Source organism: Anopheles merus, chromosome 2R (assembly GCF_017562075.2).
Source record: "Anopheles merus strain MAF chromosome 2R, AmerM5.1, whole genome shotgun sequence".
Lineage (NCBI taxonomy): Eukaryota > Metazoa > Arthropoda > Insecta > Diptera > Culicidae > Anopheles > Anopheles merus.
Window position 1 is genome coordinate 45,104,951 of NC_054082.1, and position 15,896 is coordinate 45,120,846.

General features: G+C 48.1%; 5 protein-coding genes across 7 annotated transcripts; 2 read left to right on the forward strand and 3 right to left on the reverse strand.

Annotated features, from left to right (window-relative positions):
* The first annotated feature begins 41 nt into the window (after positions 1-41).
* Positions 42-3,841, forward strand: LOC121603445 (apoptosis-inducing factor 3-like). Its single transcript, XM_041932132.1, is given in 3 exon segments — positions 42-751; positions 2,012-3,526; positions 3,529-3,841. Coding segments are annotated over 3 exon segments (1,698 nt in total). The 5' UTR covers positions 42-696; the 3' UTR covers positions 3,657-3,841.
* On the reverse strand, positions 3,708-4,352 carry LOC121603449 (ribosomal protein 63, mitochondrial-like). The gene is made up of 2 exons (XM_041932137.1): positions 4,091-4,352; positions 3,708-4,023 (listed from the first exon to the last, which is right to left on the reverse strand). The coding sequence occupies exons 1-2, from the start codon at positions 4,328-4,330 to the stop codon at positions 3,880-3,882; spliced, it is 384 nt and encodes a 127-aa protein (XP_041788071.1). The 5' UTR covers positions 4,331-4,352; the 3' UTR covers positions 3,708-3,879.
* A 34-nt stretch (positions 4,353-4,386) lies between these two features.
* Positions 4,387-5,847, reverse strand: LOC121603447 (ADP-ribosylation factor-like protein 13B). The gene is given in 6 exon segments (XM_041932135.1): positions 4,387-4,616; positions 4,677-4,929; positions 4,932-5,354; positions 5,419-5,495; positions 5,571-5,701; positions 5,761-5,847. Coding segments are annotated over 6 exon segments (1,041 nt in total). The 5' UTR covers positions 5,811-5,847; the 3' UTR covers positions 4,387-4,509.
* A 55-nt stretch (positions 5,848-5,902) lies between these two features.
* On the forward strand, positions 5,903-10,487 carry LOC121603442 (WASH complex subunit 4-like). Of its 3 annotated transcripts, none has more exons than XM_041932129.1 (9): positions 5,903-6,009; positions 6,072-6,336; positions 6,399-6,958; positions 7,028-7,516; positions 7,586-8,143; positions 8,210-9,154; positions 9,229-9,502; positions 9,576-10,031; positions 10,107-10,487. In XM_041932129.1, exons 2-9 carry the CDS (start codon positions 6,315-6,317, stop codon positions 10,385-10,387), a joined length of 3,585 nt encoding a protein of 1,194 aa, XP_041788063.1. In that variant the 5' UTR covers positions 5,903-6,009; positions 6,072-6,314; the 3' UTR covers positions 10,388-10,487. The 3 variants fall into 3 exon arrangements, with proteins under 3 accessions (XP_041788063.1, XP_041788062.1, XP_041788064.1); XM_041932128.1 differs by having other exon boundaries at positions 5,903-5,997; XM_041932130.1 differs by having other exon boundaries at positions 5,903-5,997; positions 6,086-6,336.
* A 47-nt stretch (positions 10,488-10,534) lies between these two features.
* Positions 10,535-11,694, reverse strand: LOC121603448 (protein SREK1IP1). The gene is made up of 2 exons (XM_041932136.1): positions 11,448-11,694; positions 10,535-11,382 (listed from the first exon to the last, which is right to left on the reverse strand). Exons 1-2 carry the CDS (start codon positions 11,550-11,552, stop codon positions 10,951-10,953), a joined length of 537 nt encoding a protein of 178 aa, XP_041788070.1. The 5' UTR covers positions 11,553-11,694; the 3' UTR covers positions 10,535-10,950.
* Positions 11,695-15,896: the final 4,202 nt, after the last annotated feature.

Sequence of the window (15,896 nt, forward strand, 5' to 3'; positions counted from 1 at the left end):
TTGTTCTACATACATTAGCAATTGCATTTTTATGTCGTTAACATCCACCGAGCGAGTGCGCGATTTGCACGGTTAGGCCTCCCCACTGAGCCAAGCTCAGGTAAACGCTAGATTTGCAATAAACAAGTGCAAAAGCGAAGCATTCAACAGCGCCATCACTCCTCCTCCTTCGCGCGCAATCGCATCGGCGAAACATCACGATCGCGATGCCGAATGCCGATTAAACGCATGGTAGCGAACGCGACCAAACGAACGAATTGAACCGCCGTTGCCTACGAGCACGTTTTCTGCGCGATATAGCGCAGAACCGGCAGGTGGCACGCGGTTACGGCGCGCAAACCCCCCACCGTGCAACCGGTTGAAACGGTCCGAGAGAACGGGCGCTGGTCTTAGTTTACGATCGACCGCGGCACACGGAACACTATTCCGGTACACGGTATCGTGCGCCTACCTTTTCAATGGACAGGATCGTTTGCGGCAGTGGTGTAGTACCTTTAGCCAGACCCGCTGCAATACCTTGTCGAGACCTTCGCATTAGTCACTCGGTGGTTGCTCGCGTCTTCGTGTCGCCATCGTACCACACTGTCTGTGGCCTGCACTGTTGATCGGTACGCCAGGGTCATTGGGCTTCGGCAGACGGCAGCGTGGTTCAGGCATTCGGGGCACCAACACCTGTTACCGGGGCTTCATTCCAAGATGGGCTGCAGTTCGTCAAAGGCGGTTCGCAATTCGAACGAATCCCTCGCCAAAGGTAAGAATACCACCGTGTGCTTGGTGTTTGTTTCGTTTTCGGGGGTCACCGGTCGCCATAGCAACGGGCCAAGTTCAGATGTGTAATTTCATGTCAGTGACCGGTTTGTTTGGCTATTCTGCTGCCCTGCTAAGATAAGCCCTTCACACTCGCTAGTGCTGTGTAATGACGGCGGAAGTGTGTGGTTTTTTTTGTTGGTATCTGTGGTTAGCGAGCGGCTGAGGTCTCGCTCTACAAAATCGGAAGAAGTGAAAGTTATGACTGCCACTTGCGTCTACATATTGTGGTGGAAGGGAGTCGTTAGAGCGTTTACTATGGACGAAACATAAAGCATAAAGTGGTTGATGTTATAAAAGAAAAAAAATGGGACCACAATGTGTTACCTTGAATGATTTTCGCTTTCGAGTGCCGTTCGCTTTCTGTCTCTAAATCGAATTCGTGACTTGGATTCGGTTCTCGAGATGAAACGAGCGGCGTTTGGTTTAGATTTTAATGGTAAAAATCCGCATACGTTGACCTTCCTCAAAACCAACGTCTCTGTCGCGAGGGAGAGGGAGATTTTGCAACAACAAAAAAAAAAAAAAACTCCATCAAGTACGGCGAAGGTCTTGTACCAAATTCAACCCTTTCTTGAAAGACACCGCACAAAAACCGGATCGGACAAAGACCGGTCAGAAAACGGCAGCCAACTAGCCGCAACCAACCACAACAAATTTTGGGCAACACTAGGCGGGTTTTTTTTTATCGCCGAACTAAATAGCCAAAGCCAAAAAACCGCGCGAATCGCTGCTTCGTTCGTTCGTGGGTGCCAGTACGGCCGTGTCGCGGTACGCTGAACGTGTTTGTGTGTGTGTGTGCGCGCGGTGACAGTGTGCGGTTGCCTTGGTAACGCATTAGTGTGCACAGTGCGCGGCACAGCAACAATCGGATCGTTGGGGACAGGAAAAAAACCCATCCATCAGAAATTCCGGCTCCTTCGATCGGTGCGAACGCGTTGTGTGGTGGGTTTTGCAGGTTGACTATTCTTTCCAGTGTGTGCGTCACAAGATGATGTCGTATCTCGGTACGTGTTTTTTTTTTCGGTGAACATTCCTGTACGGCTGACGATGATTCATCATTGAGTGTGGCTGCCGGGAATTTCGTAGCTCTAATTACCGAACAGTGAATTTTCACGCGCAACGGACGAGTGTTTTTCCGTGCGTAATCGATCGATTTTTCTTTGCGTTCTAATGTGTCCCACGTATCTCTTTGGTTCCACAGCATCCAAGGTTACGGCGGCTGCGTCCACGAGCAATGGAGGGGCAGCAGGCACGCACGATGACGATTTCATCGAAGCCGTCGTGTGCCAGGAGTCGGAGATTGGCGAGAACCAGATGAAGCAGGTCGAGTTGGGCGAGGGCAAGGTGCTGCTGGTACGGCAGAACGGGAAGCTTTCGGCCATCGGCAACAAATGCTCCCACTACGGTGCCATGCTCGTGACCGGTGCGCTGGGCGAAGGACGCGTCCGGTGCCCTTGGCATGGAGCGTGCTTCAACGTGGAGACGGGCGATATCGAAGACTTCCCGGGGATGGATTCGCTGCCCTGCTACCGCGTCACCGTTGGCGAGGCGGGTGAGGTGAAAGTGCGCGCCAAGCGCACCGAACTGGCCACCAACAAGCGGACGCGCGTGATGGCCAAACGGGCGGTGCAGGACGACCGCACGTACGTCGTCATCGGTGGCGGCCCGTCGGGAGCGACGTGTGCGGAAACGCTGCGACAGGAAGGATTCACCGGGCGGATAGTGATGATCAACAAGGAACCATGCCTACCGTACGACCGGGTGAAGGTGAGCAAAACGATGGACCTGAACCTGGAAAAGGTCCTACTGCGGACGCAGCAGTTCTACGACGAGAACGACATCGAGGTCATGCTGGGCACTGCCGTAACGAAGCTGGACGGTGCCACGCACGAACTCACGCTCGACAATGGGTACAAGATCCGGTACGATAAGGCGTACATTGCGACTGGTTCGAATCCTCGCCGGCCTCCGATTGAGGGCGCTAGCCTGGGCAACGTGTGCGTGCTGCGTACGGCGGCCGATGCCAAGCAGGTTAACGAGCAACTCGCGCCGGAAAAGCGGGTGGTCATACTGGGCACGAGCTTCATCGGACTCGAGGCGGCCGCCTACTGCGTGAACAAGGTAGCCAGGGTGACGGTCATCGGTCGCGGTGCCGTTCCGCTGAAGGAATCGTTTGGCGAAGCGATCGGCCAGCGGGTCATGGAGCTGTTTGAGGAGAAGGGCGTGCAGTTCGTGATGAATTCCGGCATCCGGCGGTGCATCGGAGCGGAGGGTACGGTGCAGCAGGTCGAGCTGACCGACGGTACCCTGCTCGATGCGGATATTTGCATTTTTGGCATCGGTTCGACGCTGTACACGGAGTTTCTGCAGGGCTCGGGTATCAGCCTGAATCGCAACGGATCGATCAACACCGACCAGTATTTAGAGTCGAATCTGGAAGGTGTGTATGTCGGGGGCGATATTGCGAACGCACCAGTCCACTCAAACGATGGCCAGCAGGCTACCATCGGCCACTATCCGCTCGCACAGTATCACGGCCGGGTGGCGGCACTGAACATGATCGGCAAGGCGACACCCCTCAAAGCGGTCCCATTCTTCTGGACGGTACTGTTCGGCAAGTCGTTCCGATATTGCGGATACGGCCAGCCCGACGAGGTGATCATTGACGGAGATCTGGCCGCCCTAAAGTTCGTGGCGTTCTACATCGGTAAGGGGGACGGGTGATAGGGATGTCATCATGCCAGCGAGATCCGGTGGTGGCCCAGTTTGCAGAGTATTCCTCGCAGGGTAAAGTGTTGCACAAGGAAGACCTGACGCCCAACCCGCTGGGCTGGGTACCGGCGTAACGGACCACGCCGACGGACAATCAGCAACCACTCGAGAACAACACACAGTAATATATTTTGATTGTAACATTATTCACTATTGATTCTACTGTTACCACATACACGAGAAGAGTGAACACTCCCTCAAACGCATTGTTGATGTAAAATGCTTGTTGTACAATAAAAGGAACTCCTTTTACTCCGAACCCTCAGCGGTGTTATACTGTTTCACGGTTCCGTTACGCTAATCCCACACATTTTTGACCTGCAGGTGTGCCAATCGTTCCGCTATCGTGACGTGCGGTTTCATCTTGAGCTGTTCCGCTCGCCATTTGGCCACGAGCTGTTCCTTCTTACCCAGCTCCTTCGCATGGCCGCTAGATTGTTCCTACAAATAGCGAACGTGTGAGCAATACTGATCGGCACAATTTGCCGCCGCGACTAGACGGACTTACCTTGGACAGGTACGGATGGAGCAGCAGTTTCATGTTGGCCTCCGTTTGTTCGTACTCTCGAATGAGGGTCTGGGTCGAGCGAGGCGTTACCCGTTTCACCAATCGATATTTACCGCGGAAAATGTGTCCATTTACACTTTTCTTGAAGAAATTTACCACCGAAAGCCTCATTTTGTTACGAAGTGCGTGCGGAAAATGAGAAATGCGATTGTTTTCATAACTTTCTACATCTGTCATCATGACACCAGACCAAGGTGAGTAGCAGTATGGGTGTTACAAATGAAACAAGATTGGTGTAGTGCTGGTGGGATGAGAATGTCATTAAAAATAAAAAAAAAATTACAAAAAAACCCGACAGAACAGGAAGTGAATCATAATGCCTTGCCGATGTATAGCGCTTTTGGCACAGAACGCTCATCTCAAATAAGTTCCAGCGCTTTTCCATTCGTCTCATTGACGGAGAAAGAAAGGGACAAATCTTCTAAAGTCATATCATCTTTGCTTACATGTATGACTGTGGCATGTTCTGGAAAAGTAAAGCATCAATTGTACATCGGTCTTGTTTCCCATTGTCATACAAACGCACCCGTGCTGCTGCTGGTCTGGCTGACTTCCACAGCTTCATCTACGACCGAAAGTCCGCTGCCGGAGGTAGTAGTTGCCTTGGTGCTCGAGTTGTTCGTCCGTTCCGTGGTAGTGCTGGTGGGTATACTCTTTACGGAGATAATGCTGTTTCGTTTAATCAGATAATTGTTGTCGTTTTCTTTCAGCCAGGCCTGCTGGCTTGAAGGTGCCGTTTTCGGACGGCTGTCTTTGCGTTTGCGTCTTCTGCTGCCCCGGATTTGATGCCCGTGCGCGGCCTTTTAATAGTTCTCGATGCATCCGCGCCATCGCGTCCCAGCATCAGTTTGTGGAAGTTGATACGGTTCATAATGAACTGCCGATGGGCAAGCACCGTTCCTACCAGCCACTGGATGCCGTAGGTCAAGCCATCGTATTCGTTCGGTTCGTAGGCGGTGGTGCCCCAATTGCCGCATGCCTCTACGAGACACGGACAACGGTACCGGTTCGCTAGATACTCGACGTCCAGATACTCGCAGATTTCGATACAATCGACCGATTCCGGCAGGTCCTGCTTGTTGGCGAGTATGAGGAATGGTTTGCCGGCCAGGAACTCGTGCGCCATGAGGTTTTGGAATATTTTGTAAGACTCACAGATGTTGTGTATGTTGGAAGCATCGATTACAAAAATAACAGCCAGAGCCTGCGATTGCGGAATGGAACGATTGGTAAAATTCTTCACACAAATAGAAAACAGCTTAAATTACATCTAAGAAATAGTACTTCCAGATGTCTCGAAGGTCGGATCCACCGCCGATTTCGATAAGTTTTATCTCAGTATCCGCTGGAACATAAAAACAAGGATACGCTTTGATTAAGAAGGACACAGCTCACAGTCAGCAAACAAATAAACGCCTACCGATCACAGTTTCGAACAATCGGCATCCTTTGGTCGAAGCATAATCACCCCGCTTTTGATGACAAATTTTGAACGATATCTCAGTCTTGCCCGAATTCTCAATTCCCAGCACGAGAATGTTTAGCGCATCACTGGAAACAAAGTGGTGAAGGTTAGTTTAGCACACGGCATCAGAATTGCACCTACTTACTTGTTATTTTCATGCTCTTTTCTACAGCATTTGGCGAAAACTGTTCCCATTATACGGCCCAAAGTTACATGGTTTAGATATTTATTCTTGTTTGCGTACGAGTGAGTTTTCTACTCTACGTGAGCGATACATTTGTTTGTTTAGAATATTTACCAGGTCCTTGCCAACGGTTGCTAGGTGTCTGGCATATATCTGAAGGGTGTCAAATGATTGGTCGAAAAGAGGACAATATAGAAGGTGCAATTAAATGTAGAAGTATGGATTGTTAAAGTTAAAACATAGTTTAAATATTCTTCTTTTTATATATTTAGAATAAAACCGACAGAAACATATAACGGACAATTTAAAACTCAACCACCACAAACATAACGACACTTTAAAATCCGACGAGAACACAGGAGTTGATTGACAGTGTTTTCATGACAGTTAGAAGAAGAAGAAAAAGTCATAGCATCAACAAACCGACATGAATCATCAATTGTTATCACTAGTCGGGTGAATATTATTCCTATTTCTGTTCATTTCCTTTCAATGATATGAATTAATCAGTCGTGATGGAGACGGTTGTTTCGTCAAGTGAGTGTTTGCGTATATACACGTTGTTATATCACGAACTAACATGTTCACTTCCTTTCCAGGCCATCTGTACGCAACGCAGATCAAGGAGTATGGTCATTTCCTGAAAGATTATGATCAAAAGCTAGCCCAGCTCCACTTGCCTGCCCTTTCGAACGGACCCGTGCCCAGCATCGTGCGATTGGACTACGCGTGCAATAATGAGCGGCTGCCGCCCGCTCGCATGATAGAGACCAATAGCATCAACAGTGGCAAATCGAACAGTGCCACACCCGGCACTAGCACCCTACCGCTGAACAAGCTACTGTCCACCTTTGCGCAACTGTGCCGTGAGATCGATTGTCTGGAGCAGGAGATACGGGCGCTGGTACGCACTATTTACGATCGCACCGAACCATTCCGTGATGTGGAGGATACCGATCGTCCGCCTCTGCTATGGATTGCTCAGAATATCGACCTGATGGCGACGGTGCAGTGCCACTACGAACGTCTCCGAGATGTCGGCGTTCTGCTGCTGCGTCAAATCGGTGCCTTTTTTGACGAGGAAGCATCGTACGGCCGAGCGAAGCGCACGAAAAAGAATGGTCTGGATGGGAAGTCACCACCGTCGTTGGATGTAGACGTGAGTAATCCACAGACGAAACTATGAGAAGTATGTAGGTATTTGTGTTCATTCGTTCATAATTTCCAGTATCTCTTCGACTATATTGGAAAACTGTTACGCGTCGCCCTGGAACTCGATCATATAATAGGCAAGACTCACCTCAAAGCGCACTGGCGATCGTTCGCTCATAAGCTTCGCCAGCCGACTAAAAGCGCTCCGTCGAACAAGGCCGGCTTCCGCGATCTTCTGTTCGTGTGCCAAGCGATTGGCTTTTGGATTGGGGATGAGTCCATGCCGGAAGTGACGGGCGAAAGGCGCCTTCTCGAGGCACTGTACAAGGTGAAAACGCGCTTCGATCCGGTTTGCTCCGGGGAAGCCTTTAGCGATCGGTTCATGAAGTTTTTGAAGCGAAAGCTTACCAACCTTACGGCGTGTGCAAAGACGACACCAAACGGAGTAGATTTTACACAATCGAAGGATGTTATTGGCGTGAACGTGCTGCTGAATTTCGCCCTCTATCTCTTTCTGCCGATCGAGCAGCGCATGTTGAAGAATCTTTTCGAGCTAAACCTGAAGGTGGGTAAGGAGTGAAGGATACCTTCGTAGTTGGAAAATGGTACCATCATGGAAGCGTTTTTCTTTCAGTTCCCCCTGATTCCGCTGGAGGACAATTTCCCCTGGCAGCCGGACGAGTTCATACAGGCGCATGGGCATAAGCTGCTGCGGGATTACGACGCGAGTGCGGCTCCAATTTCCGTCAGTACGCCGCTGTCTACGTCGTTCGATTATCAGAAGGCACGGGACGCGCAACTGCAGGCGCTGGAAAAATCGGCTACAGCTGCCGTTCTCTGTCTGCATGCGGCCAGCTGGCTGGTGGAGGCTCATGTGCAGTTGCGCAACCGGCCACCCGTGCCCGGGGCTTCTCAGGATGATGGCAATTTTACGCTGGAAAAATTGCGCATCAAATGTGGCCTGCTGCTGGAGGGTGTACGACTCGTGCGCGAGATGGAATACGTGCTGGGAACACTGTACGCGCTGTACGGTCGACGGGCTACGGAAAGGACGGACCGATTGATACAGTACCGGCGCATGGTGGTAGAGTTTTTGCTGTCCTCCACTCGCCGTTCCGTCACTGTGCCCTGCCTGCAGTTTATCGTTCAGCATCAGCAGCATAAAATCTACACCATTGTTAATAATGCCAAGGTAAGGCGAAGGTCCGGTGACAGTGTTTCATTCTAACTTGGTTCCACCTTTTCTTTTTTTGGGTAGAAAAAATTGCTCCGCGAAGCAAAGGAATCCAAATCCACCGCCAATGGGTCGCTCTGGCTGGAGAAGATTTCCACTATCGATGTGTTGGAAAAGTGCCTTCACGGTCCGGCCACACCAGAACGGGTGGGGTTGGCACAACTGACCATTGCCCTGTGCCACGGAAGTGCGTCCAACGGCGGACCTCCTCTGCTAGCGCTGACGGATGACGCGTACCGCAAGGTGGAGTCACTGCTGAACCGCCTGGCCACCTTCATCGACTGGGAGCGGGAGTGCAATCGTCTCGACGTTGCCGGCAAATATACGCCCCTGCTGGGCCCGAGTGCCCGGCTGGATGCACTCTCCGTGAGTGTCGTTCCCATGAGCAACCGGATCGAAGCATTCATACGATGGGACTTTCACGGCAAGTGGCATCAGATCGAACCGTTCGATCCGTTCCGCGACGGATGCGACGCGGCAATGGGTGAACAAAACCACACGCAGAAGCTGGTGTTTGCGTTTCTGCGCACGAAGCTCACGCAGGAGCCGGATGGACGATGGCTGTCCGCACGGCATTCGGTTGCGCATCATTTGAGCGATGTGTTCTACACGCTTTCGACCATCTCACCGTCCGAGTGGCGCATCTATCGCGAAATGCGCTCCATCGTAGACCGGAAGTACGGTATACGGTTGGTGGAGGACCAGTTGCCACGGACGACGGCCGAGGATAGGCGGGGCCCGCGTGGTCACGGACAGGACGACGATGTGCTGGCGCTGATGGAAGATTTCGAAACGTTCATCGGCTCGTACGGGTACGATTTGCACGGCCAGCTGTTTATTGAGCGTCAGCAGGCAGCGGCACCGGCAAGCGGCGGTAGCACCAGTGGTGGCGGTGTGCTCAATGTGGTCAAAATTGAACACATTGCCAATTCCATCAAGCGCCACGGGCCTGGAATTATAAGCACAGTGGTAAGATGCGGTAGAAACATGTGTAAGGGCTTAGAGAAGATTACATTTGTCCCTTACCTAATCTCTTCCATCAGGTAAACTATGCATTCCAGTTCCTGCGCCAGAAGCTGTTCACATTTTCCCACTTCCTGTACGACGAGCAAATACACTCCCGGCTGGCTGCGGATGCGAAAAAGCTCGTTACTGACAGTAACGACTCAGCGGGAACTGGTGCATCGTCCGGTGTGAATGCTGCCAATTATACGTACGACCGGGCGCTCGCGTTCAACCGACGCATCCGAAACCTTGGCCTGTCGGACGATGGTGAAACATACGTCGATCTGTTCCGCAAACTGATCTGTCAAATTGGTAAGCTGCCGAAGACGACCAAAGAGTTCACGTTGCTATGACGATCTCGCTTCGCGTTTCTTCTCTTCCACAGGCAATGCGATGGCTTTCATACGGATGCTGCATGCCGGTGCGCTGCACGAGTGCACCGGTGCCGCCGAGTTCGTCTCGAATCCTCCAACGGCAGCGGAAGCGTCAGAGCACGATCAGGCACAATCAAGCGAACCGACCGTTGGCTCCCCGGGTAATCAGTCGGCCGTTAACATATGGCGTCAAGATATGGCCACCGTTCGGACAAGCTGGCGACTGGAGAATGAGTTTTTCCGCCTGCTGCTGAATGCGTTCGACGGGTTGCGGCGCCGTCGGCCGACCCATGCGGATGGCGAAAGCTCTGCACCAGCGGACAGCTTTGCGCATTTAGAGCTGTTTTATCTGATCATACCGCCGCTGACGATCAGCTACGTCGAGGCGATGCTGAAGGCAAAGGAAACGATCGCTAAAAAAGATCGGCACGGAACGTTTCTGCCAACGGACGATGGTTTCGTGATGGGTAAGAGCAGCGTCGTTCTGTTTAATGCAAGTGTAACTTAATAATAATCCTCTTTTTGCTTTTCCCTCGCTAAAGGGCTTTCCTATCTGCTGACGCTGCTCAACCAAACGGCAGCGTTCAATTCGCTGCACTGGTTCAAGGAGGTACACACCAAATATGCCCGTGAAATGGGCAAACTGAATCAGCAGACGGCCGGTGGGACCTCCAATCCGCTGCAGCAATCCTCCACGATGGAACCGTCGGACGAAAAGATGCTGCCAACAGTATCGCTCACACGCAAACGGCTGAACGCGATGCAGCATGAGTTTGAACTGTTGCAATACAATTTGTCCAGCTCGAAGATATTTTTCAAATAGATCTTGTTCGACCTTGAAGGATTCTTACACCAAAATGTAAATGTTACACATTCCTTACGATATTTTTTGTTATATGCTGGGCACGATTTGTACCTCTCTCAAGTGAATTTTATGGATGTTATTGTGCGAAAAGAATAGTATATCAAATCAGTAGAAGCGTCAAATATATTTAAGAAGAAAAAAACGCAAATCTATCGCACTATCGTAGAATCTATTAATCGTATAATGTGTGTTGAATCATTTGATCAATAAAAAGAAAAAAAGGAAATGTTTAGCATTTTACTTAATATAACCACAATGACAAATTAAAAGGGAAAAGCTTAGTTGGAAAAGCTTTCCTAAAATTGATTCTTGTTTTTTCTGACTTTCCTACAACGCCACTTAAGATCCATTGTAAAAAGGCTTATTGCTGATATGATCAATCCATGCCTTTTTTTAAATGATCACGTTTTTTCATCAACGTAAATGTATTGCAATTCATGATCTGTTTTTCAAGTGTATGTGTATGTATGTATACAGCTATTGTCCTTAAACACAATTGAGTGATTGATTCCGGATGCTCTCTAGCTGTCCGAGCTACTGTCGGAATCCTTTCGCTTGCGCCTGTGCCTAACCTTTTTGGACTTTTTCACTTCCCTTTTGCTTTGCTTCACTTCCCTTTTCCTGTATCGCTTTTTGGTTTTCTTTTTGTGCTTACTATCGCTACTACTACTACTACTGCTGCTGCTAGTGCTCCTATCCGAACTATCGCTATCGTCCGATCTGCTCGAGCGGGATCTTTTCCGATGCTTGCGCTTCTTTTTCTCCTTGCGTGCCTCCTTTACGCGGCGTGCCCGTTCCTTGCGTTCTTTGCGGGCCGCTTTCTCTGCTTTGCGCTTTTCTTCTTCCTCTTCCTGCTTCCGGAGCTCTTGCAGTGGTGTGAGGTAGTTCTGTTCGGGCGATTCACTACCTGGACGCTTTTGGACCGGTACTACGGCTTGGCTTTGCGGATCGACCTGTGGCGTGAGAGTCGTCAGCATGTTGCATGATGCTACACACCTTTTACGGTTGCTTTACTTACCGTCAGGTAGTTCCGGCACTGATACGTCAGGTGTCCTGGAAAGCCACACTTTTTGCAGGCTGCGCGAACATTCTCCTTTTGCGATAGACCTGTTAGGTACTCCATGTGTGTGTGTGTGTGTGTGTGTGTGTGTGTGTGTGTGTGTGTGTGTGTGTTTGGGGTCACTAATCACGGTATAAATACGTATTTTTTACGAGTTAAAAAGTATTGTTAAAACTTCGTTTCGGGTGCTTCGAACGCAGTTCAATTGTTTACAAATCGTTCGAGAATGTAAACAAACATGATTTCACAGCCCGCTAAACATTGCGGGGTTTCGAGTACCCGTTGTGCAAAGTGACAAACAAAAAAAAAGCTTCTCGCTCATTTTTTCAGGCCATCTCCTTCCGCCTTACAGTTATCGTACCGCAACCTCCTAGCGATGCATAACTTCAATGCGAAACCATATAACAGTACAGAGGGAAGGAGAAAGCTCTTAAACTTTAAGTTGGCAACCGGATACCCGGGTATTTTTTTCAACTTCGAACTGCAATAACTTTTGATTCATTCCTTTTATTGACCTGAAATTTTCCGTAGCCTCCCAACTTTTATTCATGATTTTTTGGTGCATAAGTTGTAATTTTAAACAGCCTGTAAGTATTTTATTTTGATTTTTTTTAACTTTACCACGTAAGTTAGCAACCAGCATACCCGGGTATTCTATACATTTTGTATGGAGAATGACGTTTCTCTTCTTCCTCTTTTCGTATTGTGCTTATTTTCGAGTCAAATTCAAGCGATTCCAAATTTCAATTTGACCGTTATTTTTATAATAAAATGAAAAAACTAAATGAATAAATGAAATAGAAGAGGATATATGGTCGGCATTACTTGCTTACAACATTAAGGCCGGGCTACATTGATCGTACTCCGTACTGTAATTTTGATTTTCACTAGCGCATCTGGCGGCGGCTGGTGGACGCGAAAATGGCTGAAATACTTGCACAACATGTTTATGTATCAATTACAAAGCTTTCTCAGTCCAGTTAAAGTGAAAAACATGGAAAAATAACATATTTTCTGGAACGGCTCCAAATTGTTTGGCAAAATGCTTCGGTCAGCCGCCGCCAGATGCGCTAGTGAATATAAAAATTACACCACGGAGTACGATCAATGTAGCCCGGAGCCGGCTCCGAACCAACAGCTCTGCTCCAACGGCTCCGGCACCGGTTTTAACACAGTGAACAAAAAAATAAATAAATTAGGTTTCAATTGAGAAAATCCGTAAATAGCCGAGTAAGTCGTGTTTAAAGTAATTTAACTAAAACAAAAAAAAAGAAAACATAAAACAAAATTGATAAGTTTTGAAAATTGTTAAGAAATGGGACTAACGAATGATACACAACGTCATGCATGTCAATACTGCAATCACATCGGGCGTTAGCTTCCACACTTGCGTGAAGATATACTCTTTTTTTACGCTATCATACAATGCCGTCTCTATTGAACCGTTGGTCCGATGGCGCTGATTCGCCGCCGGCTCCGGAGCAGTGGCGGATTAAGGGTATCGGGGGCCCTAGGCGGCAAGACGAGTTGAGGCCTCCTGTAAATGGTAAATAGTGCGGGGGGTTGTTTTGGTACTTGCAATGAGCTTGCTGTTGGGAGATTACAGTAAACTTGAAATGTCGTCGGGGGGCCCCCATGATTGTTGGCTCTAAAATTTTGGTTGATGGGGGAGGGGGGGGGGGGATGGATGCAAATGATTCGTTAGCCTCGGGGTCCCAACGTCTATCATTCCGGGGGCCCTTGTCGTTAGTACTCTGTCCATACGGCATACTATAGACTAGCGATCTACGGAGCCCCTAAATCGATGGGGCCCCCGGCGACCGCCTAGTCCGCCTACCGTTAGATCCGCCACTGCTTCGGAGCCGTGGGTGCAGAGTCGGCTCCGGAGCAGTGATGGGTAAATTCAACAAAAATCCGGAATCGCTTCTGAATGACTCTGCCAAAATCGGAAGCGATTCCGCAAGGTTGGTGCAACACTCCAAACTCGAAACCGTCCGGAGCCGTCCGGAGCCGTCCGGAACCGCCCGGAGCCGCTAGTCGGTAGCTGGATCCGTCCGGAACCGTTCAGAGCCGACGGAGCAGACAGGAATCGTTGTAACAGTCGAAATTATTCTGAAACGCTTCAAATCGCATGCATCAGCAATAATATCTAATATAAAATTAGGAGTTGATGAGTTAAAAAAAAGTCTTCTTCATTTACTGTAGTGAAGATTTTTTTTAACAATACATGGTTTGATACTCTTTCTTAAGACCTCGGGACATTTTTTAAATTTAATTTGTAAAAATATGCATTCAATCTTTTTTCTTTCAATTGTTTTATTTACTAAAATATGAAAAGAATAATTATGCATTTGATGCGATGACTCAAGGGTTATACGTCTAAGCAATTTGGTAGACATGGCATGTTCTGGGCGTGGAACAATGTGTTCGAGAAATGTGCCGAAGAATCAGTATTGACTGCAATGAATTTAGGTATCATCAACGTTTTCAAGTGTCATGCCGTAGTATTCTAATTGTTTAAGAAAGAATCGAGAAGATGTCCCATGGTCTTTAGATAAAGTGTGAAACCCTGTATTGTACAAAAAAAAAAAAACTTCACTACAGTAAATACTGTTACAACGGTTCCGGTCGGCTCCGACAGCTCCGGACGGCTCCGACCGGCTCCAGCTGCCGACTAGCGGCTCGGAGTGGCTCCGGACGGCTCCGAACGCGATTCCAAGCCGTGGGTGCGATTCCGATAACCCATCACTACTCCGGAGCCGTTAGTGGGCTCTGAAACACCCCTCACTAATATCGAGGACAACATGTATTGTCTTACATACAATAGCACAATAGATATAGGCCGTGCACTAACCAGCCGCACCGAGCACCGTAATAAGTTTTGAAGAAGATTTTAGCAACTGGTTTGACTCGCAATCAATTCCAGAAATCGAAAAGCTTTGAAATTTTATCTAGGACTAGAGCAGGTTTGTGTTAAGCTCCTATAAAAGAGATAAATTTAGTTTCTGTTTCTGGAAATAGGTTCTGGATTTGTAAAAGGTTCGTGATTAGTTAGAAAGAATTTCCAAGATCGAGATTGATACAAATCCAGTTTCTGAACTGACATAGCATCAGTGTTGCAAAATGTTTTGAGAATCACATGATAATCACCACCGAAATCAATGAACATATCCATGAGTGCTTGATGTTTGTTGCTGATACTCAATGAAATTGCGTCATGGCATGCCAAACGCGACATGCGAGTGCCAAGCAAAGTTAATTCCGTAATCCTGCAAGCAAAGTTAATACTCTGACTGATAAGCTGAGCTTAATGCCGACGCAAGCAATATCATGATTTTTTTCTGGCAGTGAACAGTGCTGCCAAATGCCACCAAAACTCATGACTGAAACGAAGCACAAATGGGCTCACGTAAACAACTGAGGTGATCAGAGGTGAGACTCAAACAGTTGGTGGACCAATCACATGCTCGGTGACATTTTGTTTAACACACTTGGTCGCGACATTTTTTGTCGGTGATAATCATGAAATTCTTGAAATATACTTGGAGTGCAACAAAATGGGCATGCTTTCTAGCTGTGTGTGATTTGATGGTATGTCGGGTCAAACACAGTGAGAAAACATGCTCATTTTTTTGCTTGGGACCACTCGAACGGACCGCAAATCTCCCATGACTTTCGTGATGATCATCGTCAGAAACTGTGGAGACCAAGTGATTGACTAAGAGTTCCACGCAAACAATGAGACAATGAGATTTGGCTGATTTAGACTAAGGGATATGATAATTACAAAAAATATCACCAAGCATGTGATGGTCGCAACAACTGTTTGAGTCTCATCTCTGATCATCACAGTGGAGCTCGTGACGCTGACATGGATTTTGATGCAGCCGGAATTTGTCATGATTATGTCAGTGACATATTGGGGAACTGATCACAGTAAAAAAAACGTCATGACAAAGTGACTGATAAAGCATTGGTTGCTAAAATGTCACTAAACATGTATTGGACACACCAACTGTTTAAGCATCACCTCTGATTGTCACAATTGAGTTCGTGACGCTGACATGGATTTTGCTTCAGTCAGATTTAGTTATGACATTGGCAATGACATTTTGCAGCACTGCATAGGATTACAACACTGTGTTCCTAAACGGCAACTCGTCACCAGTTGTTGAACATAAATCAGTTCTAACACAACTTCCAGGTCCAGGATTGGTAATCAGTTTCTCCAGCTCGATAAGTTTGGGAAAATGTCCTTGGTCCATTATTATCTGTTGAGCACGGATAGGAACGAAAACAGTTCCCAGATACCATAGAGTCAGTGATAAAACCGTTACAAGACCTTATTGGGTTTGATTTTTCTTTTCGTATCATTTTCAGAACTTGAATTGATCCAAGATCACTTCT